The sequence below is a fragment of the Ziziphus jujuba genome, chromosome 5 (genome assembly GCF_031755915.1).
Source record: "Ziziphus jujuba cultivar Dongzao chromosome 5, ASM3175591v1".
In the NCBI taxonomy this organism is placed as follows: Eukaryota; Viridiplantae; Streptophyta; class Magnoliopsida; order Rosales; family Rhamnaceae; genus Ziziphus; species Ziziphus jujuba.
The window spans coordinates 12,431,531-12,457,057 of NC_083383.1; the positions used below are offsets into that span (position 1 = coordinate 12,431,531).

Genomic DNA, 25,527 nt, shown 5'->3' on the forward strand with positions numbered 1-25,527 from the left:
CAATTAACTGTCGAAAAGCTGAAAAAAACAAATAATTATAATAGTAAAAACGAAAAGACCACCAAGCAATGTTCCAGCTCCCCGCAACACCAGACCAGACTAGCCCGGTGCAAAATTTCAAAATGAAATTTCGTATTATTTGCAATTCACAGGAGCTATTGTGGACCTCAGCGAAACCTCATTGGTAATTTTAACCTTAACAAATTTTAAATATTTTTTCTTCTTTTTTTTCTTTTTTTCCTGTTTTTTTTTTTTTAAATGTTTTTCATTTTACGTTTAATGTACCTTCCATCTTATGATCTTGAATAGACACTTTTTGTTTTTAGCTTTCAATTGGACTTTGTATTTTTATACATCAAAATATAATTAGCATTCCAGTATATCACTGTCATTATCATTTATTCATGTAAGAAAGTTATATATGGGTCGCTTGTGCACATTAAATATACATATATGCTTGTGAATATATATATATATATATATATATATGCATATATATATATATATACACATATATCCAATTGCAATTTAAGTTTTTGAAATGAATATAAATATCTTGAATTCTAAACTTTGAACATGATTATATGACAATTTAGATGTTGTTTGATAATGTATTGATTATTTATCTTATTTATTAAAGTGCATTGTTTTTAATTATATCAAATGTTTATTATTGAGGGATTCTTTTTTTTTTTTTTTTGTGAAATATTAATGTAGTTGTTTTTTGGGCTTTGGTCCCAAGTTAGAAGGGAAAAAAAAGAAAAAAGAAAAAAAAAAAACCGTTTCGTTAATTTTAAGACCAAATTGAAAACAATTTCAGACATTTTTATTTATTTATTTATTCATTGTTTTGTTCTATTATTTTCTCTTATAATAGCAAAAAGAGCAAAATTGAGAATAAGAATGCTGGTTTTATTGTTAATAACTTAATATTGGTAAAGGAAGCTCCATTTTCGCATAGTTGCTGATATATTGGGTATATTATGGGTATACCATATTTTTAGATTATATTTAGTATGCAGAATAATTATTCATTTAAAATTAAAAATAGTTATTCATATGAATAGAAAAAAATAAAAAATAATAATTCGTATATATATTTTTATAAAAATATTAATTTAAATCAAGTTTTAGTCTTTATAAATATTTTTTTCAAAAATATTTAAATATGATAAAATTTAATTAAAAATCCAATTCTATATTTATTGATATATTTTTAGTATGTGATAATAAATGTAAATCTAAACAAATCTAAATTAAAAATTAAAATTAAAATTTTGAAATTTTAAAAATGAATTATTCTTAGTTCAAATAAAGATATATTTATTCATATAGAATAGTTATTGTCAAATTTAAAAATTTATAAAATATATAAATACTAAATATATAAAATATGTATTTTATTTCTATATTTATTTCATAAACCAAACATATCTTTAATATTTTTTGACCTTTTTTCTTTTATTTGCTCTATGTTTGGATTGATAAAACAAAAGGGAAAATAAAAAAAAATTTTCAATTTCTTTGTTTGAATTGTTGAAATTAGTGGAAATGAAATAATAAGGAAGGAAATGAGTGGATTAGATTATGTTTATTTTAATGTCCACTTAATTTTATAGGAAATGAAAGGAAATTAATGGAGTTTAGTAGAGCTTTTGAATATTTCAAAATTATCATTATTAATTAAAAGATAATTGATTGAAATATTATGTATGTATAATATTTTTGTGAAAAATATAAATGACATTAATTTTTTAATTTTATTAAAAAATAATGAATATAAATAATTAATTTTTCATTTTCTTTTCTTTTCATTTATTAATTATTCAAACAATAATTATTAATAAATACTTTATTCTTCTTCTCTTTTATTTATTTTCCACATTAAATTTATCTCTCTTTTCCTTTTCCTCGTTTCAATCCAAACATATGTTAATTGCTGGATACATATTTTACTGTGAAAGATTTTGGTGATCTTCATTTTTTCTTGAGAATCGAATCCAAACGACCATCGACTACTCTATTCTTGACTCAACCTAGCTGTACTTGGATTTCAACTTCATTAATATTATGTATTTCAAAAACATTTAAGAAAAATACATTTTTGATCATTTTTAATTTATAAAATGAAAAACCGTTTTGTAAAACATACTGAACATATGTTTAATTTTTTTGGTTCTTAATTTTTGAATAAAACAATGAAACGACGGCTATAAATAATCAATTTACCATAAAAAAAAAAAGGTTTAGTATTCTATCCAAATAGATAAGAAAAGCTATTTTGACATTTCAATTTGGACTCTTTATGGTCCAGTCTAAATAAGTTTACTAAAGTACCATTTACTTTATTAGCATTTTCTCTTTTGAAACCCTCATCTTCTTTTTCCTTTTTATTTTTAACCGCCCTCTTCCATTGGCAACCACGTGTCCACGACCAAAAACCACCGATAGTCAATCACTGCATTCATAATTGGCCGCCATTCTCCAGTGATAATCACTGCTTTTTTTTTTTTCTTTTTTTTTTTTTTTTTTCCCTCGCTCCACTAACCTATGACCCTTTTTCTGTTCATGTTTGAAGCGTTAGCCAAACCTTTATAGCCAAAGACAACAGAGCTAGGTCACCTCGTCTAGGGTCTCTGTCTAGTTTTGTTGGATCATTGATAGAAATGATAAATTGTTTGGATTACTAATAGAAAAAATTAAAATTAAAACAAAATATTTTGGAATTTTGATGCGTTTCATTTTCACCTAATTCATCCAAGATGTAGAAAATTGAATTTTGGTTTTATTTTTAATTAATTTCAGTGCATTGTTAAAACGTTATTCAATATCATTTGTAGATAAACATTTTTAGGTTTAATTTAGTATTGTTAGAGTTTATAAAAAAATCAACTTTACTGTGCTGTAAATATAACCGATTAAGTGTTAAATATAACGGATTAAGTGTAAATATTTATTTGATATTACAGTATAAAATAGCTAAAAAGTACATAATTTATTATTATATTTTTATTATTATGTGAAACATATATTACTAAATATTTAACACAAATTTTTTTCATTATAGCTATAGTTAATGCTGACTAAAAAATTAAAATAAATGAAAAAAAAAAGAAACAATAAAAATTGTTGATCATAGTATTGTTTAATAGGTTTAGCACAAAAATGATTTTAATTTTTTATAGGGGGTAAAATAGGTATATTAACTATATATTTTTAAAGAAGCTAAATTCAAAAGATAATTTTCTGCTGCTTTTTTAAAAAAAGCTGTAAGAGAATATATATTCTTATAAAATCATAATTTTAAAATTTTAAGAAATACTTGAACACAACTTTAAGTTTTGATAATCAGTTTTAAAGCTCTTAGATTAATCCCAAAACATTTTATTTATTTATTGGATTAAAAAATGTTATTAAAGAGGGTCTTAAAATTTGGATAGAAGTATTGATTGTATTTTGAAAAAAAAAAAAAACCTATTTGTCATCATTAATAAATGATTACTAATATGACTTATATATTATAATTTAAATAATTATTGTTAAAGAGTTCACTTTTAAAATTTTAGAATAAAAATAATAAAATTAAATATTTCAATTAAAATTTATCATATAGAATGATAATTATCACTTATGATAATAAATAACAAAACTTTTTTAAAAAAATACATTTACGATATATTTGAATAATGATAAAGTTAGTGATAATTTAATTCGTTTAAGAAAATAATAATTTTACATTGTTTAAATATTTATTGTGATGTGAAAAAATATGGAACAAGAAAATTAGATTCCCACTAATATAAAAAAATATGTGAAAAAGTTGTTTCATTTATAAATATATCATTTTGAAAATTCTAGAAAAATAGTTTTAATTTTTTTTAAAGTACATATTTATTATTAATTTATTATAAAATATTAAATTTAATTACTTATAAATCTCAACTTTCTTATTAATCATTAAATATACCAGTAGAAAAATTAATTTTTAAAAAACTAATCACAAAAAATTAAATTCTGATAATTAATTTCACTTTCAATTTTGACATTTTTTAAATAGGATCTTATGAAAAATATGCATAGATATTTTTGTTTTGGAAGAATCATAATTTAATATCAACCCACTGTTTGGTTGAGAAAATTTTAAAATTTGTATCCAAAGCAAAAGCAAAAATTTGGATCATCTTCTACTAAATAAAATTTAAACATTTAGCTTTGGATTAATTATTTACCATTGTAAACCAATCAAATCACGAACATTTTCTAGAGAAGACCGATAGCATCTCATGTCAAACATTTTCTAGAGAAAATTATATTATAAACATTAAAATCAATATTAGGTGAAAAATGTAATATTACAATAATATAAAAACATTATAAATAAATAAAAAAAAAGGCGATAACGAATGTATACAAAACGACACAAACAAACAATTCCACTGGAAAAAGCAAAATAATAAAAAAAAAAAGAAAAAAAGAAAAAGAAAAATGGTATAGACAAGGTGGGGACTGGGCATACCCAACGCACAGTTGAAGTTAGGGTGGGAAGTTTGGTAGCCGAAACTTCCAATTCGCAAGAAAAGAATTGCGCGTCGTCGTCGTCGTTGTCGCCGGAGTGGGTACCGATCGACTCTCAGACGAGTTGCTGATAAGGAAGACAGGCAAGGCACATATGGATTTCTCTGAGATATGGGCCATATTTGGGCCAGGTGTCGCCGGCGCCATCTTCGGTGCCGGTTGGTGGTTTTGGATCGACGCCGTCGTTTGTAGCTCCGTCAAGGTCTCCTTCGTCCATTACCTTCCTGGTTCGCCCCTCAATCTTTTATTACACTATATATATTTGTTTACAGGTTCTAGTGTTTTGGGTTTTGATTGTGCGAATTTTGTTTTATTTATTTATTTATTTATTTACTTACTTTTTGGCAGGCATTTTTGCATCGTTGGCGGCTTTGATGTTCAATTGCGTTAGAAAAGAAGATATCGATTACTCTCCTTATGAAGAAAGCGAGTGGAGGTTAGCAATTCAGCTCTCTTTAATTTGCTTATACGATTTTTGTTTTTTTTTTTTTTTCTCTGTTTGTCAATGCTCGTTTATTTTTGTTACAATATTGTTTATTGGATCCTATGTTGAATGGATGATGAAGTTCATTGCTCGGGAACGATGGAAAGTGTAATCGTTGATGGTTTTGTTTGTGCGTTTTACAATGTAATATGGTCATTAGTATAATCATGATCATGATCGTGTTGTTCAGGCTTTCTTTTTTTCTTTAAGCTTTTATGGGCATTAGGAATCATGGCATTAGACCTCATTAATTATGAATAATATTTTATGATTATTTGGTGGCTACCATTTTTTTATGACAGAGTGAACATGAATAAGTCTTAACAGACTTATTGTTATAGTATAATATTCTATCGTGATTATTGATCACTAGCTGAAGAATTCATTACTATTTTCTCGTTGTTTATTTGTCCAACGAACTTCAAACCCATTTTTTCTATTGAAACGTATTGCACAAACGTCTTTTAAGATGTTAGTTCATTACCTTGTTTACATTGTATTAGGTTATTGTTGAAATTAGTTTAAATATACAAGTAATGCATAAGGACCCATGATCAATAAGAATTTATAAAATTGATGCAAAGGATTGTAATGGAATTATTTATTGAATTTTGCTCGAATTCATATCAGATTTGAGGGCTATCTATTAATTTTGCTTTCTTTTGCTATTGTAAGAATCTAGATATGGCTTGAAAGTTTCCATTGGGTGTGGTCAGGGACATTTTTCTTCCTTGATTTTAGCTGTAAAATGAACTAAAAATAGGACCTAATAAGAGTTAGTAAAAATCTTTTCATTTTGTTTTTAACATTATCTAGTGCAAAGGGAAGCAAGAACTTCCTTTCTCACGACCTGAGGCAGATTCTTTCTGATACTATGTTCGAAACTCCTTATAATCAAACTGATGCTGGTCTCTTACTTTGGGCCTGTTAAACAGACCGGAAAGGCTAGTTAGTAATGGAATTCCTTGTTTGCTTCTCTGTGAAATACTGGCAAAGACTCAACTTGAATATTGTTTTCTAGTGGTGGAAGGTGGACTGGTGGCTCAACTTGTTTAATGACATGAACAAGAAATGATAGCCATATCCATCTGTTTTCCATATTTGTTCAAAGTATCACACTTTGCATGTACAGACTGTGGTTCAGATATGAGTATTGAACATATCTGCTTTCTTTAAAGTTTTGGTTAGTTTGAACTTGTGCTTGATGTATTTAAAGCCAATCTGCATTGTAATGTCTTTATTCACATATGCATGTTACATTAAAGTGCACAGAAAACTTTTAAGGGTGTAAAAGAATTATCAGATTTAGGTGTCTTTTTTAGTTGTATGGATTCTTGCTTTACCCTAGACAAAAGCATGATTTAAATTTTAGATAACATCAATTGATTGGAAATGAAATTGACCTTAAGTTATGATCGACCTAGATTTCTAATTTTGGCTATCTATGTTCTCTGAATCAAAGTGTAAAAAACTTATATTTTTAATTTATTATCAAAAAAACTTATAATTTTAATTGTTTCTCGAGTTTATGCCATGTGTATAGGTAAATTTTAGATAACTACAATTGATAGAAAATGAAATTGAACTTAAGTTATGATCGACCTAGATTTCTAATTTTGGCTATCAATGTTCTCTGAATCAAAGTGTAAAAAACTTATATTTTTAATTTATTACCAAAAGTACTTATAATTTTAATTGTTTCTTGATTTTATGCCATATTTATAGGTAAAAATACTGCATATGTTAAGAAGACTTAAAATCATATCAAATCCGTTTTACCTGTCCATTTAAAACACCTCATTAAGTTGGTGATGAAAATCATATTCCCTTTTGATATTATGCGGTTATATGTTTTATCTTGATGTTGAGTCTGCAGTCCTGAGTGACAGCTTGCAATAAGAAATTCAAAAGTTTGAATATTAGGAATGCTAGTGATCTAGGTGTGATGGAGAATTGGAATTGAATAAAAAATAGCCAATAATTTATTTGCAAGAGTCTTAAGATTATGTATTAATGAAGGTTCATGAATTAATCCAAATTCATGTACATGAGCCATATTCAATTAGTTAGTAAAATCTAGGTTCATTAATATCTCTTGATACATGTACCACATTAATTATGTGTTTTCAAGTGCATATGTTTAAATCTCTATATGAAGAGAATATCAATGATAATAAATATGCATTGTCCAACAAAAAAACGATAATATATATGCAGATTTTATAAAATCTAGGTTTGGTTTGCATCTCACAAACCCAAAGAGGTATTCTTTGTTTGGATAATCTGCATAGATATATTATCATTGATATTCTCTTTATGTAGATATTTAAGTACATGAACTTATGAACCCATATTAAATGTGGTACATGTCTCAAGATATTAATGAACCTGGATATTATGAACTAATTAAATATGGTTCATGCACGTGAAATTAGATTGATTCATGAACCTTCATTAATACTACGGATAATCTTAAGACTGCAAACGAATTATTGGCTTCTGCTTATTCAATTCCTATTCTCCATCATCCATTTGTAGTATTGAAATTCTAACGCTTGCTTGAGAATATTTTCATATATTTGTAAGTATATGATGAAAATCTGAATTGTTGATGCCGGGATTACAAATTTGAATATGGGAATAATTGTTGAGAAAATTAATTCTAATTGATGATATGGAGAAAAAACTATTGTCACTCCTTATTCTGTAAATCAACCAAAACTAGGTTGCTAAAAAAGAAAAAGAAAAACAAAGACAGAGCTGAAATAATTTATTTAGTTGATCCTGTTTTCCTATATAAGTTATTTTTGATCTCATATTTGTTTTGGGACTTCCATAGACCCTGTGTGTGGGTCATGTGTTTTGTGAGCAGGTTACCTGATTGAAGCCACGTAAGAGCAAATACATAAAGCAAAATGGGAAAAGAGAAAAAGAACAATTAAAAGAAAAAGTAGTGGTATCTATAGCATAACCACTACGGCTTGTGCTGGTTATGAAAATTGCTTAATATTTTCTTTTTTCTCTCGAACCAGAATTGGGGTTTATGTAAAGTTGAAATTATTTTGTTTTTCATGAAGCAAAGAACCAGAGATATGAAATTTTTGGTAATTTGATCTTTGTCTAAGCAAATGGTGATATGAAAGCTTATGTTTTCTTTTTACCTAAAATTAAATGATTCTAAGTAGATCTCTATCTTTCCTCTTTCATAAATTTATTTACAAGTTTCAGTGTGTTGATTGTGCTATCTGTTTCTTTGCATTTGAATTAGAAGTCTTGTGCTCGATAAGTGCTAATTTACTCCAAATTTCAACAGATTGAAGCTTTGGCTGTTCCTTGCTTATGTTGTATCCTTCGTATCACTAGCCGCATCGGTGGGTCTACTCATACAAGATTCAGTTGCAAAATCTGGCCCCTCAGTGTGGACAGGAACTGCTGGTGTTTTACAGTGTGTGCTTGTATTAATCAGGTACGTAGTCTTCTTATGCTCCCAGAGTCCCACTCCCCTTTAAAGGAATCTATATGTAATAACAAGAAAAGACTGTTGCTGCATTATTGTCCTATGAAGGGCAACTTTCTATATATCCCATCCACACTACTGCGTTTGCATGTACATAGCACATGCACAATGACTTAAATTCTTAAGATGTACTTTCGTTTCTCGACAGGCGACAGCCATATGATATTGTTGAGCATTTTACTATACTGGCTACTTTAACTTGAATTCTGTTCCCTGCAGCGGCCTAATTTATTGGACTGCTCACCCGGAGTGAGATTGGATGTGGCAAATAGTAGGATTTCTTTCTAAGCTTATGTGCTGCCCGGTGAGGAAGTCATTGTGAGTTTGCATGTACCATCTTATAAAAATCGGTTGAATGGAAAATAGTTCATCATGTTCATTTGTAAATGATTATATTGTGCTAACCATCTCAATTGAGGTGTTTAAACTAAATCTGAGGATACTGTTGACTTCTTTTATATCCTGCATTAATTGTATCTAGCCCTTTTAGCTCCAAAAATCCCAGGTTATTTATTGACTTTTCACCGACAAATTTTGACTTAAGTTTTATATTTTTTAATGAGAAATGAAAATGTTGTGAATGAAGTTGTATTGATGGAACATAAGAGTGACCTAAAACTAAAAATATTTTCATAAGCCAGCTTATAAATTAAACTCTGTTTATGTTTTCTTTAGAAAGAAAATAATAATAATAATAATAATAGTATTAATAAAGTGTAGTATATGTTACTCTTTAGGCTTTTTGGCACCGTTGTACCTTTTAACCATATGCAAATTTCTACTTGGTCGTGAACTTTTGTTTTTTTTGGGGGCAATTCCGTCCTAAAGCCAAATTTGGAAGTTAAGTCCCTTTGACAATTTTCCATCCTTTTTTATTTATTTTTTAATTTTTTTGTAAAACAATCTTAGCACATGGGCTGAAAACCGAAGGTAGAAATGGTTATTTTTCATAGATGAAACTGCAATTGTTTTCTTGGTAAATATGGAGCAAACTGCAATTTGTATAATTTAAGGAGCAATGCACAAATTGCAATATTTTTAAAACCTGGTTGAATATTCCTGGACTTGAATTTATACACCTCTGAGCTGGTATAATTGAGAGAAGCATATTTATCAAGAAAGAAAAAAATAAAAAAGTAGATAGAAGCATAATTTTTCATTTTAAGAAGACCGTAAGCATTAAGCTTAGTGCTTTGTATTGTAATGGAAAAATATATGTAATGACATAAAATGAAGTTTCATTTAGATTCTTGCTGCTAATTCTGTATATTAAGTGTTGTTGCCTCATAGAAATTACACCTATAAGAGCATCTAAATCAATTCTCAGAATGATAGATAATTGTCAGTGGAACCGGTTGGTGTTGTATAAAGAATACCTTTATTCATCCGTTTTTCAACCAATTCTTCTCTGAGAAGGATTTTCCACAAGCACACGAAAATGTATGCTGTACAATACATGAAGCAGCCATTTCTTTCCACTCATATTGTACAATTCATTTATAACAGCATCAAGCTGCAGTATTTGAAACATTAGCACAATGAGTCATTCAATTCAAGCATTTAAACAGAATAAGTAATTTTCAAGAAAAAACAAGAAAGAAACAACATACCAAAACAAAAATAAAACAACATGAGAAACACCAACACCAACATCAGAAAAATTTTTGCTGGTATTAAAGCCCAACATATTTCTAATTAGCATTCTTCTCCGGCCAATCCTTCAAAAAGACATGAAAGAGTGAGTAACTGTTATGTGTTCATCACATGAAGATGGAAACCAGGAGAGCAATAACATAATAAACAACATATAAAGATTTATGCAGAACCATCTCATTGACAATAAAGTTCTCAAAGGCAAATCAAAAGTTATGACAACCGGAAGACAGAAAATGCAGTATTAGATTTCCTTCATTGTTGCATCCTGGTCGATTATTGTCTTGAGCATTAAAAAACAACATATAGATGCATGGGAAAACATCTCGGCACCAAAAAATTCTAATATTATAACCCTTAGGAGCAACTGAAAATCAGTGGCCAAGTCACAGTTCAAAAACCTTCCCATTGTGATGTAACCTCAAGTTCCTCTGGGATAGTATAATAGGTGACCCTGTAGGAAAATAACCAATAAAATGGTAGAATATGTTAGGCAAGTTGGTCATCGTGTTTCAATTTCAGCCACTCCACGCACCAACTAAACTCATTAATGGTGAATTATTACTAAAAAGAACTCATAAAAAAGCAGAGCAATTAGAATTGGAAACAACCAAGGCTAATTGTCCATTTTTTAGGTGTTCATTAGAATTAGACTAGGCGTTAAAAAATCAAAAATCAGAAAGTGACTCAAAATGGCAAAATATTTTTCGGTAATTTAGTTATTTATTTATTTTTAAATATCTTAGTCATTTAATTATCAGAAGAAATTAGCTTGATTATATGCCTTTCACATCCATATTTTAAAGTTATGATTCAAGTTAATCTTCCCTTTATATTAGAATTGTATTGCAATTGAAAAGATAATTAAATGCACTTTATGATTCTCGCAAAGTTCATTTTTTCTCTAGAATTTTATTTTATTTTATTTTTTCATTTGATATCACTAAATTTTAAAAAGTTACATACTGGGGACAAAACCATTAAATAATAATGGAATCTTGATGATTTATTTATTTTTGACCATAAATTCTATTTTTTAATCTTTAGTTATCTAATAAATGTTGATTTTTTTGATTATTTGGAATGGATTAACGAAAAAAAAAAAATGGGAAAAGGAAAAAAATGGATTCAATGGTCTGTTGGTAATGCAATGGTTGTATAAGATAGAGGAGCACCAAAATAGAAGGGGGGAAAAAAAAATCATAAAGGAATCAGATCTTCCTCTACCATTTCAAAACCCATATCAGCAATTGAACAATTCCTATTCATGAGCTTTCATTCACTATTCGAATCTACCTGAAAATGTACGAACGCTTTTAGCTGACGATTCTGGGCTGGAAAATTCTCTGGAGAGAGCTAAAGTCATGGCCGAGCGAACCCATTTGTTAACTTTTATGCAAATACCTAAAAACTCCTTCTTCCATGGCAGTTTTTGTGCGACGACATGTCATGTTATTATCGATAGGTCAGTTACCGAGACAGAGTTTTTAGTGGTCATATATAAAGCAAAGAAAGGTGGATTCTGAGTTCATCACAGATCAAGAGGTACTTTTCCCTTTCCAAGATGATATGGTGAAAGAAAACTATTCTCTCTTGCTTAGGAGGAAGAGAAGCTTATGAGACTATATCTTTGCAGCTGATAGCGATGATCAAATCAGGAAGTTTCTGTTGTAATTTGGGCCAAAATTTTGAATGATTTGTAAATGGGTCTTGGGCCTTTATTTTTTGTTTTGGGTTTTTTTCAAAAATAACCACCTTATAAATCATTTGTTGAAGAATAGCAATTTTTTTTTTTTTTTAAAAAGTAACCCACTTTTAAAATATCCGGACTAAAATACCCTTTATTATTAATTTTTCTTTTTCTTTTTATTTTATTTTTTATCTCTTTTCGTCGACCAAAACACTTTTTCTGCTTTCCCTTTCCCTATTCTTTTTTGAAACACAGGAAGGTGCAGCGAACTGAGTAGAGGAAGAAGGATGTCGTTGAAGCTTCACACCGGTGAAAACCCTAGAAAATGGCGTTTCGCTTGGGAAGTCCAGTCTACATCCCAACCCTCCGATTGTTCCTCTTCGATTCGCACACTAACCCTTCGACTCAGTGTTAGAACCTCAAGGTCGGTGTAAGTCTCTCGCAGTCCTCGATTCTGGTCAGCTGGTGCGAAGAAACCCAAATCTCGCTTAGGGTTCCAATACCAAGCGTTTTGGTCGATTCCGAATCCCCTGTGAGTTTCAAAGCGTTGGATGATCACATTGAGGTCAAGCTCGTCCTGCTTCTTCCTGTTGATCATCCTATTATCTCAAGCTTCAATTCCATTTTGAATTTGCCTGACGACGTAGAAAATGCATCCTTCGATGCTTCGTCGAAGCTGATCTCTATGGATTCCGGTCGGATTGAAATTATTGCTCATTCTGTTTTGTTAAGTTCTTTGTCTGATTGCTGATAAGTTTAGTAAGAAAGAACGATTTTATTACACTTCTCAACCGTACGAAAAATAACGATTTTATTTAATTTTTTTTGAAAAAGATAGCTGCGTGCTTTTTTATTACAGTTTTAGATGTTTAAATTGGCGAGTTAATGTGTGATAGTGTTTAGGTGGTTGAGGCTGCAAAACGCCTTCATCTGAAGGAGCACACAGTCCATGATGGATCTGGAAATGTTTTCAAGTTAGCTGCACCAGTGGAATGCAAGGGTATTGTTGGCAGTGATGACAGGTGAATCTATTGTCTTTCTATCATAAAAACTTCTTACTCTTGAAGTTGGGTCTTCCTCTATCCCAATCCTTGCATACTTCGGATCACCTTAAACCTTATTCTTTCTGTGTATTTGGCTTTTCACCCCAGTTTAGTGCTTGCATATATCCTTTCATGTGATGCTTGAAGTTTGCATCATGGTGAAAAATTTCTAGACTCAGTTTCTCAGCGTTCTTTGTTGCTGTTTTTTTCTGCAATTAAATGTTTTAACTAATATTGAAGTCTCTGCAGGGGAAAATCTTAGGTGTAGTATTAAAGTGTTAACAACTTAAACATCTAACTCTATCTTTCTCTTTCTCTTTGATATCTTATGATTCAGGCATTATCTCCTTGACTTGATGAGAGTCACTCCTCGTGATGCAAACTACACTGGACCTGGGTCTCGATTTTGTATCTTGAGACCAGAATTAATTACAGCTTTTTGCCAGGTAAAATTCTGATATATATATATATATATATATATATTCTCTATTTGGATTAGATCAGTATGTACATTTATGATGTAAATTTTACAATTGGAGAAGGCCAAAGCTACAGAGAGATCCAAAACTAAGTCCACGTCTCAAGGAGATGCTCATATTGCCAGTAATTCTCCAAATGTTGATGGTGAAATACAGTTGAGTACAAGGCAAATTCAATTACAGCTATGATGATGTAAATTGTGTTATTTTTTAATTACTTTTTGCACCCGTATGTGATCTCTGTAGATACTCTATATGGATGGTTGGATTTAAGTTTTTCCTTGTGCTCAAAATGACCCACCGGTAACCTCAATTGCATGCTTAAAGCATTTGTTGCAACATGACTAGGGAATAGTTATGATGTGCGCTTCTCTTTATACCTCAAGTTCTATTGTCTTGCATTTCAACATAATACTCTGTCCTTGGTCTAATCACTAATTGGATAGAAATTTTTATTTTTTATGCATCACCTATAGCATGAGTACAACCAAAATAGTTGTAGGCTTGCAGTAACAATTATCTTCAGTTATTGGGGCAAAAGTTACAGTTTTCCATTGTTTGAAATTTGTTCTTTGTGAATTAGCATTATTCTTCCTAATATTCACCATTGTGGACATTTAATCTTTGTATTGTTCTCTTCGTCCTGCTGTAAGGATGCCTATTGAACTGATTCCTTTTGCATGTGTATACTCCTTGTTCATTTTGTATGTTCAGAAACATGAAAAGGCAAATAATTTCTCGTTGCTGATTCCTTAGTTTTATTATTTTTAATTTTATTTATTGTTATTATTTTTTTATTTACTAGTAGATTTCTGTCAATTGTTTGTTATTCTTATTTTTCTTTCTTGCAAGGCTATTGATTCACTTGTATCTAGGCTGCATTATTATGATACTGATAGGTCATATTTAGGCAACCAGAACAGAGATTTTAACTGGAGTGTTAGTTGTTTTTCTTGGTGTTCATGTTGAGATTTGGCTTATGACTGGTTAGACATAACTAATTGTATGGATTATATTTGTTTAAAAGGGTTTATGCTTCTTGTGGTTTTTTTCTGTTGGTGGAAAATTTCCAAATTTCTCATATGCTCTTGTTCATATGCACATCTTACACATATAATATGCTAAATTTGATTGCTGCATGGTTACTAATATTGTGAAGTTGTGTTTTTGTTTGAATATAATGGGAGGTTTGAATGTGAAACCATAATATATCTATAGGTTATCTTTACGAAGCAATGTATAATGTACACTACTAATGTATAATGTATTATGCGCTGGTTTGAAAATCCCGTTAGGTGTATGTTATTTTGGTTCTGGAAAATTTTCCACCCCTAGGAAAATATTTTCTCTTTTTTTCCTCCTGGTGGGAATTTTTTTACTTCTAGAGGAAAAAATTTCCTCCAGGCGGAAAACCTTTTCCTCCAGGCGGAAAATTTTTTCCTCCAGGCGGAAAAATTGTCCTTCAGGCTTTTCTCGTGTCGGAAAAAACGTTTCCTCCATCTGTTATGTTTTGTTGTATTTGATTTGCAGATAAATGGATTCAGATTACCAACGAAGTTTTTGGGACTCGGAGATATCGAGGGCAAAGGTTAATTGTAGATCGAACTTCTGGAAAGCCGTGTCGGATATTAAGTTCAAACTGACTCCAGCCCAAATAAAGAAGTTTGAGGATAGCTGTTTTGGCCACTTTTTGAAGGCCAACGAGATACAATTTAGTGGCCATATCGTCAACAGCATGCTGTATAGGCAATGTGTTTGCGACGACAAGGACTCTATGGTATTCAATTTTGGAGGGCGTGGTGCTCGATTTACACAGAGGGACTTCACCATAATTACAGGTCTACGGTTTGGTTACGAACCCAATAGGCAGGTTAACATCTCTACTTGTATTAGTGACACGTATTTTGGCGGAAAGCGAAAGGTCACTAATTCGGAGATAACCGAAGCTTTCCTGACTGCACAGTGTCAAGACAATGATGAAGCCGACGATGATAGATTGAAGTTGGCTTTATTATATTTCCTAGAGACGGTTCTTCTAGGCAAAGAAAGCATGGCCACCGCACCTCATAATCACTTGGAGATGGTGGACGATTTAGAGTACTTCAATAACTATCCATGGGGTACTTTATCGTATACTACCACCATTAGATCGTTGAAGAGTGCTTTTGAGCATAGAGAGTCCATCGCTTTAAACAAGTCAAAGAGTTATAGTCTTTGTGGGTTTCCTTTGGCTTTCATGGTAAGTTTGTTACACTATTATTTAAAGTTTGTTACACTTGTATGTATGGTGTATATTTCGTTACTTATTGATTACTAATTAATTGTTTGACAGATTTGGGGTTTTGAGACAATTCCTTCGTTGGGTCAAGCATTAGGAAAGAAGTTGCCGGACATGGCATTCCCTCGAATTCTTAATTGGCATTTTTCACAAGTGCCAAGATTTGAGAAGGCCACTGAACTCTTCGATCATCGTGATGTAAGTCTATGAGTTCTTCCACTTATATGTACAAATATATATATATATATATATAAATATACATTCCAACATAATAATATTATTTATACACTTTTGCAGTATTTGTATGAATATTAGTATTACTTGCTAATCACTTGATTATAATCCCTTTTGTCTTTTGCAGTATCCCGTTCATGGCTTAATGAATGTGACTGAAGTTGAGCATGCATATATCGGCAACTTGGCATTGGATGTACATCATGACAGTACTCCATACAATGTTGCACCTGCTGTTCGAGACAAGCCACCACAGGCAAGTCATGATGAAAAAGATGAAGGTATTCCACTTACAAGAAGTGGAATAAGTAAGAAACGGAAAGAGGCGTCTGTGGAAATTATGGGAAAAGGAGGGAGGCGGCGAATGGGACATAAGCCGATAGACCAGCCTTCTTCATCGACTGCAGGAGTTGCTGCTCATGTTCATGTTGAACCAATGACTCCATCCCAACCTCCAACGACTCCATCCCAACCTCCAACGACTCCATCCCATGATGAGGTTTGAATAAATTGTATGAATGTTTATCTTTTTTTCATTATTGCAAGTATTAATAATTATTATTTCTTTTAGGTACCTTTGAGAGAGAGATTAACAATCCTTGAAGGCGAAGTGGCTAGTGTACGGCAAGACGTTAAGGATTTACGAATCGCCATGCTTAGAGAGTTTGCAAGTTTGGACACCAAGCTTGATAAGTTAATGAAGCACCAAGGAGTGGGAGTTAGTGCTGACGGGTTGGGAGATGGGATGGACGGTCAAGGGGATGAAAATAAAGGAGAGTATGGTCCCGATGCGACCCCCGTTGATAGACAGTCACAGCCATATGTTGACGACGATGCAGGACCAAGTGTTACGATTATTGAGAAAGTGTCTCCATCAAAGTTTCCTGCCGGAAGACGTGCAAGAAAGGTAGCAGCTGCTAAGCAAAACATAGATATTGGGAGGAGGGATAGGAAGGCGGCAGCAGCTATTACAACTCCTTATAGTGTCGGAGGCTTGCGGAAAAAACTACAGCGCACTTTACCTGGTGCATCTTCTATTTTGAAGTTCGACCCATACAAACCAGTACCTACACGACTTGTAAAAAATTTTGACAAATTTATGAAGTCTGGTTGGGCATCAAAGGTTGATATGGACATTTTGACTGCGGGTAAAGACTTTTTCCAGTTGCTTATAAACAGTGAGAAGTGGCTGAATCACGATGTAAGTATCAAGATTTTTATTTTATAATTTGATAAATTCCATAGATAGTTGTTCAACTGCATGGATGTAATTTAAAATTAACTCGTCTTTCAATGCAGCATATGGAAGTCCTGCCTTACCTATTTCGTGTACGTGCCAATCAATTTCCTGATATTTTTGATCCTAGTTTTAAGGTGCTAGATGGAGGATTTTGGGTAAGTAACGGCCAGGTGTCCTATATGTGGCTATTGTGATTTTAGATAACTAATAAATTATTTTGTTGTAGGTATACATTGAGCAATGTCATGGAAAGTTCATCGAGAATCCATCTAAGTTCCAATTCTCATACGCAATGCAAGAATATGTGCTGGGGATTCGAATGAAGGAGTCCAAGCCATGGAAATACGTAAATCATGTAATATATACATGTCCAAATTGTGTAATGTTAACTATTCATTTATTCATGTGCCTTCCTTTATTTATTGTGCTAACTGAAATTCTGTAATGTATTGACAGTTGTTGATTCCACTAAACAAGCGCAACATACATTGGGTGGTAGGGCACGTGGACTTAAAAGAGCGTCGCATGACTGTATATGATTCAGATAAGGCTGGTAACCGATACAAGGGACAAATTTATTTCCAGAAATTATGCATAATGTTACCATATTTACTGCGGTCTGCATCCTTTTATGAGCAGCGGCCGGATCTTGTAGACTCCGTTGACGAGTTTACATGTGAATTGGCACAAAATACCCCTCAGCAAAGTAACGGGTAAAACCTCTTAATACTTACATGTTTGTTGAATAAATATTAACTATTGAATATGGTTCTAATAATACTAATATATGTTATAATAATTGTTTGTTTTTGTAGTGGTGACTGTGGCATATTTACACTCAAGACCATCGAATTCTTACATGCTAGATTACCATTGACATTCACACAAGATAACATGGAGTTCTTTAGGAAGAAGTATGCATATGAGGTTTACAACAAAGAACTTAGCATATGAGCTGCGTGGTGATGCTTTTTTCTTTCCTTTTTTCATGTTTATAGATGCATATTATTTATTATATTTGACTTTTAATTGTAAATATAATGGTGGCTTATAATGTTCATTTAACAAAGATAACAATGTGGTATTGATGTAATGATAAGTAATTGACCTTATAGGAAATGTGCCATGTTTATTTATTAGAATTCCGTTATGCACAAACACCTTAAGAGCTCAATTTCAAATTTTAAAAAATTTTCCGCTTGTCGGAAATATTTCCTATAGGCCGAAAAATTTTCCTACTGGAGGAAAAATGGAGGAAAAACATTCCTCCAGTCGGAAATCCCATATGAAGAAAAATTGAAGCCTCTTGATAAATTTCCGCCAGGTGGAAAAATTTTCCTCCAAGCGGAAATAGTTTTCCTCCTGTTGGAAAACATTTCCTCCAAGCGGAAATCGTTGAATAATTTTTACTCCTATTAGAAACTAATTTCCTTCACTTGGAAAATCAATTTCTAATAGATTATATAAGTTAATAGTAGGGTAAAAAAAATTGGGAGTGGAGACAAATATTATATAAGATGAAGATGGAATTAACAAAAAATGTAGTGACATTTAAAATCAATAACCATTTTAAATAAAAATAAAATTGATATATGTTTGTTTTTATTTTCAAAATCATTTGGACATTTCATAAAATGATATGTAAACTAAAGATTGAAAATCAATTCCAGAAAGCATCTTTTCATTTAGGATTAAATTCAAAAAAAAAAAAAAAGATATGAAATAATTATCAAAACATATTAAACCATAACACTAAATTAAAACTTTTTAATTCGAAGCATAAGACAATGGATTCGTACATCTCTGCCTATAATGTCCAACACCACCGCATCGGCTACATCTACGTCCAATAACATCTTCACCTTCGGATGGTATGCGTTGCATCCTCGGTCTACCGGCTCGCCTACGTGTCCATCTTGGTGGAAGAACAATGCGACTTGCCATGTCATCCGGGACATGCCACTGTTTTTCATCTAACAAAGGATAAATGGACTCAGCATAAGCTGCACGATATGCATCCGCGGTGTAGTAATGAGAACACATGACATAAGGAGCAATTTTTCGGTCTCTGCAAGCGGCAATACAATGATCACAAGGATATTGATCAAGATCGAAGACTTTGCATGAGCATGTTTTTGATTGGAGATTAACTGTACCCCTCAAACTCCCACCTTCCACAAGAAATTCATGCATATTAATGGCTTTCACACGTAGTCCGATGGACTCCAAATTTCATAGTGTGAGTTGCTCTTCCATATGGTCAGTCACAGGCTTTGTCAATTTTGCACCTGCAGTACGTCGCTCATAAAACCACATTTGCAGTAAATCCCGTATGTGCTCTATTAATGCTACTATTGGCATCTCTCTAGCATCTAGCAGAATGCCATTCAAGCTTTCTGCAATATTGGTGGTCATGATAGTGTACCTTCTACATGGACAAAGAGAACGTGCCCACCTTGTAGGGTCACATGATCGAATGTACTGGGCAGCCATACTGTTTTTTGCCTCAATTTGCCCCATATAAAACTCAAAATCTTCAACCAAATATGCACTAGCTGCGAGCATGAAACATTGTATTATTGATTCATCTTTCGCATGTCCATTTGCTTTAATATTTCTGCTTATATGGTACGTGCACAACGCATGGTATGCATTGGGAAAAACTTTGCGTAATGCCCTTTCAATAGCGGGGTGTCTATCACTCACAAACACCAAATCTGGAAAATCTCCGATGGCATCCTTCAGGTTTTGGAAAAACCATGTATATGCTTGCTCGTTCTCTCCATCTCCAATGCCGAAAGCCAAAGGATATATTTGCTTATTGCCATCCATGCCCGATGCAATATACATGTACCCTTTGTATTTCCCTTTCAATGTAGTTGCATCAACAGCCAATACGGGTCTTATGTGGGATTTAAATCCCCTAATGCTTGATACGTGTAACAGTCCCAGGGTTCTTCGACACTAACTCAAAACAGTAGGCAGGTAACTTAGCAAAATTCTCCTCTGGAGATCCCCTAACACTGTTAAGTGCATACTCTTTACCTCTCCATGCTTTGTTGTAGCTTATATTCACCCCATATTTCTGCAAAAAATCATGTTGAATTTCTTTGGGTTTGTAAACACGTGCAATACCTTCATATTTAGATTTGATACATTGCCCGATAACCCGGCTACTGGCTTGCTTGTGTTCTCGATGCACGATATCTAACGAGCAACTGTGTACATTATCAAAAATTCTCACAACAAATATTTCTCCATTTTTAAATGTGGTTGCACGTAGTCGCCATTTACAAGTATTTTCCAAGCATACAACCTCATACCGTTGTGTAGTTGATCGTGTCACCTTGAACTCCTTATTTTCTCGCATGCAATAGATACTCAGTTTATTCTGTAGGTCACGTTTGTTGCGAAATAATTGTCCAACTACTATGCTCTCACAGCCAGTGAACTTTGACGAAAATATGGCCATAGAACCACTTCTGTTGCTCGATGATATGTGGTCACTTGTAGCACGATGAACCCTAACATCATCAACTCCTTCATTGTTCATTTCAGGATGCATATCATTATCATTATCCGGTAACTCATGATCAAAATCTACATCATTATGACCAACATCATCCCCTGCTGCATTGTAATTCTCATCATGATCAATATGATGCAACTGCTCATACTCCTCGTCGTTAGGAAACCGTTCAGCATAGTCACCTCCAACATCAACTCCTTCGTGAATGTTAAATGATGTCCAGGCCCCCCCACGAACATCAACTTGATCTCTAAACTGAGTTTCTTGAACCATAATTTCCTGAGATGTAGCCTGAATTGGTTCAGTACCGGAAGCTTGTGGTAGACGACCGCCAATTGGAGGACAAGAAAAAGAATGAAGATTACTCCCACTATCCGAAGCAAATGCTGTTTGATGAACATTTCTACATACATGTTCAACTTTTGAAATCACCTCAACATACAATGGAGGCCGCATCATTGTCATCCCTCCATTCCTCACTTCTTGAAGAAAGCATTTCACATCCCTATCACATCGTATTTCTGTAGGATCCAACTTTTCTGCACATCGTCCATATATCCATTTTAGCTTTAGCAAATATTCATTTCGATCTATCTCAATACAATTGAAAATCTCATCCTCTAACTCTGATTTTGTGCATCTCTTGCCGACGGAAACCATTACATTTTTACCATTTCGATATTCCCAATCACCACTATCATTTTGTACCAATGTTCCATTGTATAAAATTGCAATTACAATGTCATCATCTTCCATTTGACTACAAAATTAAATGAATAACGTTAAACTAAATCAATAAATATATAAAATTTTGAATAATATTAAACAAACATATTAACTGTATTAAAAAAGTTGATTCTGTTTTTTTTTTCGGGCCAAATATAGCTTTTTCCTACTGGCGGAAAACTGGCGGAAAATTGGTGGAAATTTGTGAAAACTGACAAACTGGAGGAAATTGGCGGAAATTCATCTTTTTCGCCAAATTTCCTCCGTTTTTACTGTTTTTCGCGATTTTTCAGTTTTACACAAAATTTCTCCCATTTTCAAACCATATGCCACCTAAAGTATCTTTAAAATCACATAGAACATCTCATAAATCAATTTCTTGCATACCCATATCAAATAAAAAGCTTAAAAAACCCTAAACTAATAAAACTTACAAGAAAAAATAGAAAGAGAAAAAACAAAAAAAACACATATATCCGTACTTTCATCTAATAAGAAAAAAGATAAAATTTTTACCTGATTTTTGTTTGAGATATGAGAAAATACAAAAAAAATGAGAGTGAGAGGCGATGAGATGCAAAGAGTTTAGAGAAACCCCACGAACAGTTTTGTATAAACCCCACCCCCACGAACGAACGGCTGTGTAGAAGAAAGGAAAGCTTTTGTGTAATTTTCAATTTTATCAAGGGTATTTTTGTCCCAAGGTGGCTAGTTTTTTTAAAAAAATTTTTTTTTGCTATTTTTCTAAAATGGAGTTGTAAGGTGGCTATTCATGGGAAAAACCCTTTTGTTTTTGTCTCCTACGGTTGGTGGAAAAATGGTGTTTTATTTTAATAAATAATTTAAATATTTTTTGTAAGCAGAGGTTGAAAGTTTAGGAAATAAAAACTTTAGGATAAGTGCTGGAAGAGGACACGTTCTTTCAATATTTTTTTCAATGTTTTTTTTCCAGTTTTAGAAAATACTTTATGTGAACAACAGAGAGAAAATCATAGTGATTTTGATACAGTGATAAAGTAAAAGTACACTGATTGTTCGACGAGAAAAGCTTCAGAGGTGCTGAATTTGAAAGCTTTTGCAGTCGTTCTATCCTAAGAGATGACCGTCAGAAAACATTTGCACCGATGGAGCAGAAATCGTCTTAAGGAGACTGTGGTACCACACAGACCTCGGTTAAACTTCTAGAAATCAGATCTACTAAGAAAATACAGGTTCTAATTATTTTAATTATTTTATGTAATTTTATTTATTTTATATTAATATTTCCACATGTATCTACGTATATATATTCATACATTATTTCAACAATCTTAAGACGATTTCAAAATTTTATATATGTATATATATGTGGAGATTTGATCTATTTATTATGTTAATTGATTATTGTGTATATGTTGCTTATACATGGTTATATATATATTGAATATGTGTTTACTATGTGAGTTTCCCATTGGTGGAAAAAAAAAAAAATTTGCACCATACCCATGTACTGTTTTGTGGTTGGGCATGTGTATAATATATATTTATTTGTAATCAAATTTGTTTTATCCAATCCGATACATGTCTTGTTTCTATTTCTTGTATATATTTAATTTTAAGCTCCGTTTGATTCGGTTAAAAGGAAAAAAAAAAATTACATCAAACCCGTGGGGTTTAAAAAAAAAAAATTTGGGCAATGATTAAATTTTGTTTTAAATTAAAATTGTTTCCAAAATTGATTTGCCCATGAATTTCTAAACCTTTCGATGATTTTTGGAAGTTTTTTAACTGCCGGAACAGTAGATTTGAATGGAAAATTGAACCGGATAAAAAAAAATCCGTTTACTAGTAAAACGGGTTGAGAAAACCCGACTGGAGGTTGAAGACAGGTCAAAATTTGGATTAACGGATCGGAAAACGGGTTTAGGTAAGAATCTGTGTCAGTGGGCCAGAATTATCAATTATGTTGGGCCTGGTCCAGTTTCACAGTCCAGCCCGAGATTAGAACAGGCTACTGTTCAGCCTAATATCCAGGCCCGATCCAGATCCAGGCCCAATTCGAAACGGCTCGATTGCAATTGGGCTTGCCACATGTCACGATGTGAAATCGCCACGTGTCGAGCCAAAGTGTTGACAAATGGCCCATAGTGGCAAGGTGACGTGGAGTCCTGTGGCTAGGCCACATGTCACACAGTTGCGAGACCACGTGTCGACAAGATGTTAAGCCACGTGTACGCAATGAGTGTAAACACGTGTCGACCTGTTACATATGACACGTGTCCGTCTCGTGGAGCGCCACATGTCTCCTCCTGGATACGCCATTGGTTGACCTAATACAGGTGACATGTGTCGATCTTTGGCCGTGACACATGTCGGGGAAGTGGAAGCCTGGTGTCCACGTGGCGTTAACACATCAGCGGCTCAATGATGTGGACTTGCACCCGTTGATGATGTGGCCGTATGCCACATCAGCTCTGATGATGTGGCGTTGTGCTATGTAAGCGGTATGATGACGTGGCAATTTGCCATGTCATAAGAAAGGACGTGGCCGAGTGCCACATGTCAGTGAACAATGTTGGTGAATAGTACCACATGAATAGTATTTTTGGGTGTATACAGTAATTTTTTGTAGTGTATTCAGAAACCCTAAAAATCACATTTTGTGTGTTTTACTATTGGAAATTGCTTATAATTAGTTTGTTGAGATAGAAAATAACAACTAATTGATTTCTGTTTTGTGATTTTACAGAAATGGCCAGTGGAGACAATAGAACTGTACCTACACAGACTTTTGGGATTCAGATGCCTCCTTCTGCAAGTCATGCAGAAAAGCTTGAGAAGTTTAATGGAGCAAACTTTAAGAAGCGGCAGCAGAAGATGCTATTTTACCTTACCACCCTGGGACTTGCGAAGTACTTGATTGAAGATGCGCCACCCAGTGATGAAGAGAGTGATAGGGAGACACTCATGGCGGTGGATGTATGGAATAATTCCGATTACCTATCTCGGAATTATGTCCTAAATGGCCTTTCTGATGTCCTGTGCGGAGTATACTATGGCACGAAGTCAACTAAGGAGTTGTGGGAAACACTGGACCACAAGTGCAAGACTGAGAATGCTGGGTCCAGAAAGTTTATTACAGGCCGATTCTTGGATTACATGGTGGTGGATACAAAGCCATTAATGAACCAAGTACATGAGTTGCAAGTGCTGATTTAGAAAATGCTTGCTGAAAGGATGATCATGAATGAAGCCTTACAAGTGGCTTGTATGATTGAGAAGCTACCTCCAAGTTTGAGTGACTTTAGAAATTATCTGAAGCACAAAAGAAAGGAGATGGCTATGGAGGCTCTTATTGGCAAGCTTCGCATTGAAGATGACAATAGAAAGTCTCATAAGAGAGCTTTGAAGGCCAGATTGAAGGCTAATGTTGTGGAGCATGGTCAAAGCTCTAATAACAAGAAGAAGACTGGAAAAGCTTCCAAGTTGGGGCCTAAAGGAGGAATCTCCAAAAAGGCCAAGTTTCAAGACAGGTGCTTTAACTGTGACAAGATGGGTCACAAAGCTACGGAATGCAGGCCGCCAAAGAGAAAGAGGAACCAGGCACATATGATGGAGGACATCACTTGGGAGGTTGATGAGATTGACCTTAGTGCTGTGATATCTGAGGTGAACTTGGTGGGATCCAATCCTAGAAAATGGTGGGTAGATACTGGTGCAACCCACCATGTGTGTTCAGATAGGAGTATGTTCACTTCCTTCGAAACCAAGAAGAATGGGGAGAAGTTGTTCATGGGGAACTCCACTACCTCAGAAATCCAAGGTGAGGGCAAAGTAATCCTGAAGATGATTTCGGGAAAAGAGCTGACTCCGAGTAACGTTCTGTATGTTCTAGACATTCGCAAGAATCTGGTATCTGGATCGCTGCTGAGCAAACATGGTTTTCGCTTAGTGTTTGAGTCAGATCAGATTATTTTGTCCAAATTTGGGATGTTTGTGGGAAAGGGCTATGTAGTCAATGGTTTATTTAAACTCAATGTAATGACTGTAAAGCCTAAAAAAATGAATAAAGCTAGTACTTCTTCTGTTTACTTGCTTGA

At 33.0% G+C, this 25,527-nt stretch overlaps 2 protein-coding genes and 2 long non-coding RNA genes across 4 annotated transcripts; 3 read left to right on the forward strand and 1 right to left on the reverse strand.

Moving 5' to 3' along the window:
* The first annotated feature begins 4,439 nt into the window (after positions 1-4,439).
* LOC107435005 (uncharacterized) lies at positions 4,440-9,034 on the forward strand. The gene is made up of 4 exons (XM_016046539.4): positions 4,440-4,802; positions 4,924-5,011; positions 8,373-8,525; positions 8,796-9,034. The coding sequence occupies exons 1-4, from the start codon at positions 4,670-4,672 to the stop codon at positions 8,827-8,829; spliced, it is 408 nt and encodes a 135-aa protein (XP_015902025.1). The 5' UTR covers positions 4,440-4,669; the 3' UTR covers positions 8,830-9,034.
* A 903-nt stretch (positions 9,035-9,937) lies between these two features.
* LOC107435008 (uncharacterized) lies at positions 9,938-11,954 on the reverse strand. Its single transcript, XR_001582965.4, has 3 exons — positions 11,526-11,954; positions 10,187-10,683; positions 9,938-10,089 (listed from the first exon to the last, which is right to left on the reverse strand). It is a non-coding gene; the product is annotated as an uncharacterized LOC107435008 (long non-coding RNA).
* An 846-nt stretch (positions 11,955-12,800) lies between these two features.
* LOC132803859 (uncharacterized) lies at positions 12,801-13,597 on the forward strand. The gene is made up of 3 exons (XR_009639109.1): positions 12,801-12,941; positions 13,300-13,408; positions 13,505-13,597. It is a non-coding gene; the product is annotated as an uncharacterized LOC132803859 (long non-coding RNA).
* Positions 13,598-17,428: 3,831 nt separating this feature from the next.
* On the forward strand, positions 17,429-18,329 carry LOC125420898 (uncharacterized). The gene is made up of 3 exons (XM_048468242.2): positions 17,429-17,548; positions 17,650-17,906; positions 18,009-18,329. The coding sequence occupies exons 1-3, from the start codon at positions 17,486-17,488 to the stop codon at positions 18,145-18,147; spliced, it is 459 nt and encodes a 152-aa protein (XP_048324199.2). The 5' UTR covers positions 17,429-17,485; the 3' UTR covers positions 18,148-18,329.
* The last annotated feature ends 7,198 nt before the right edge of the window (positions 18,330-25,527 follow it).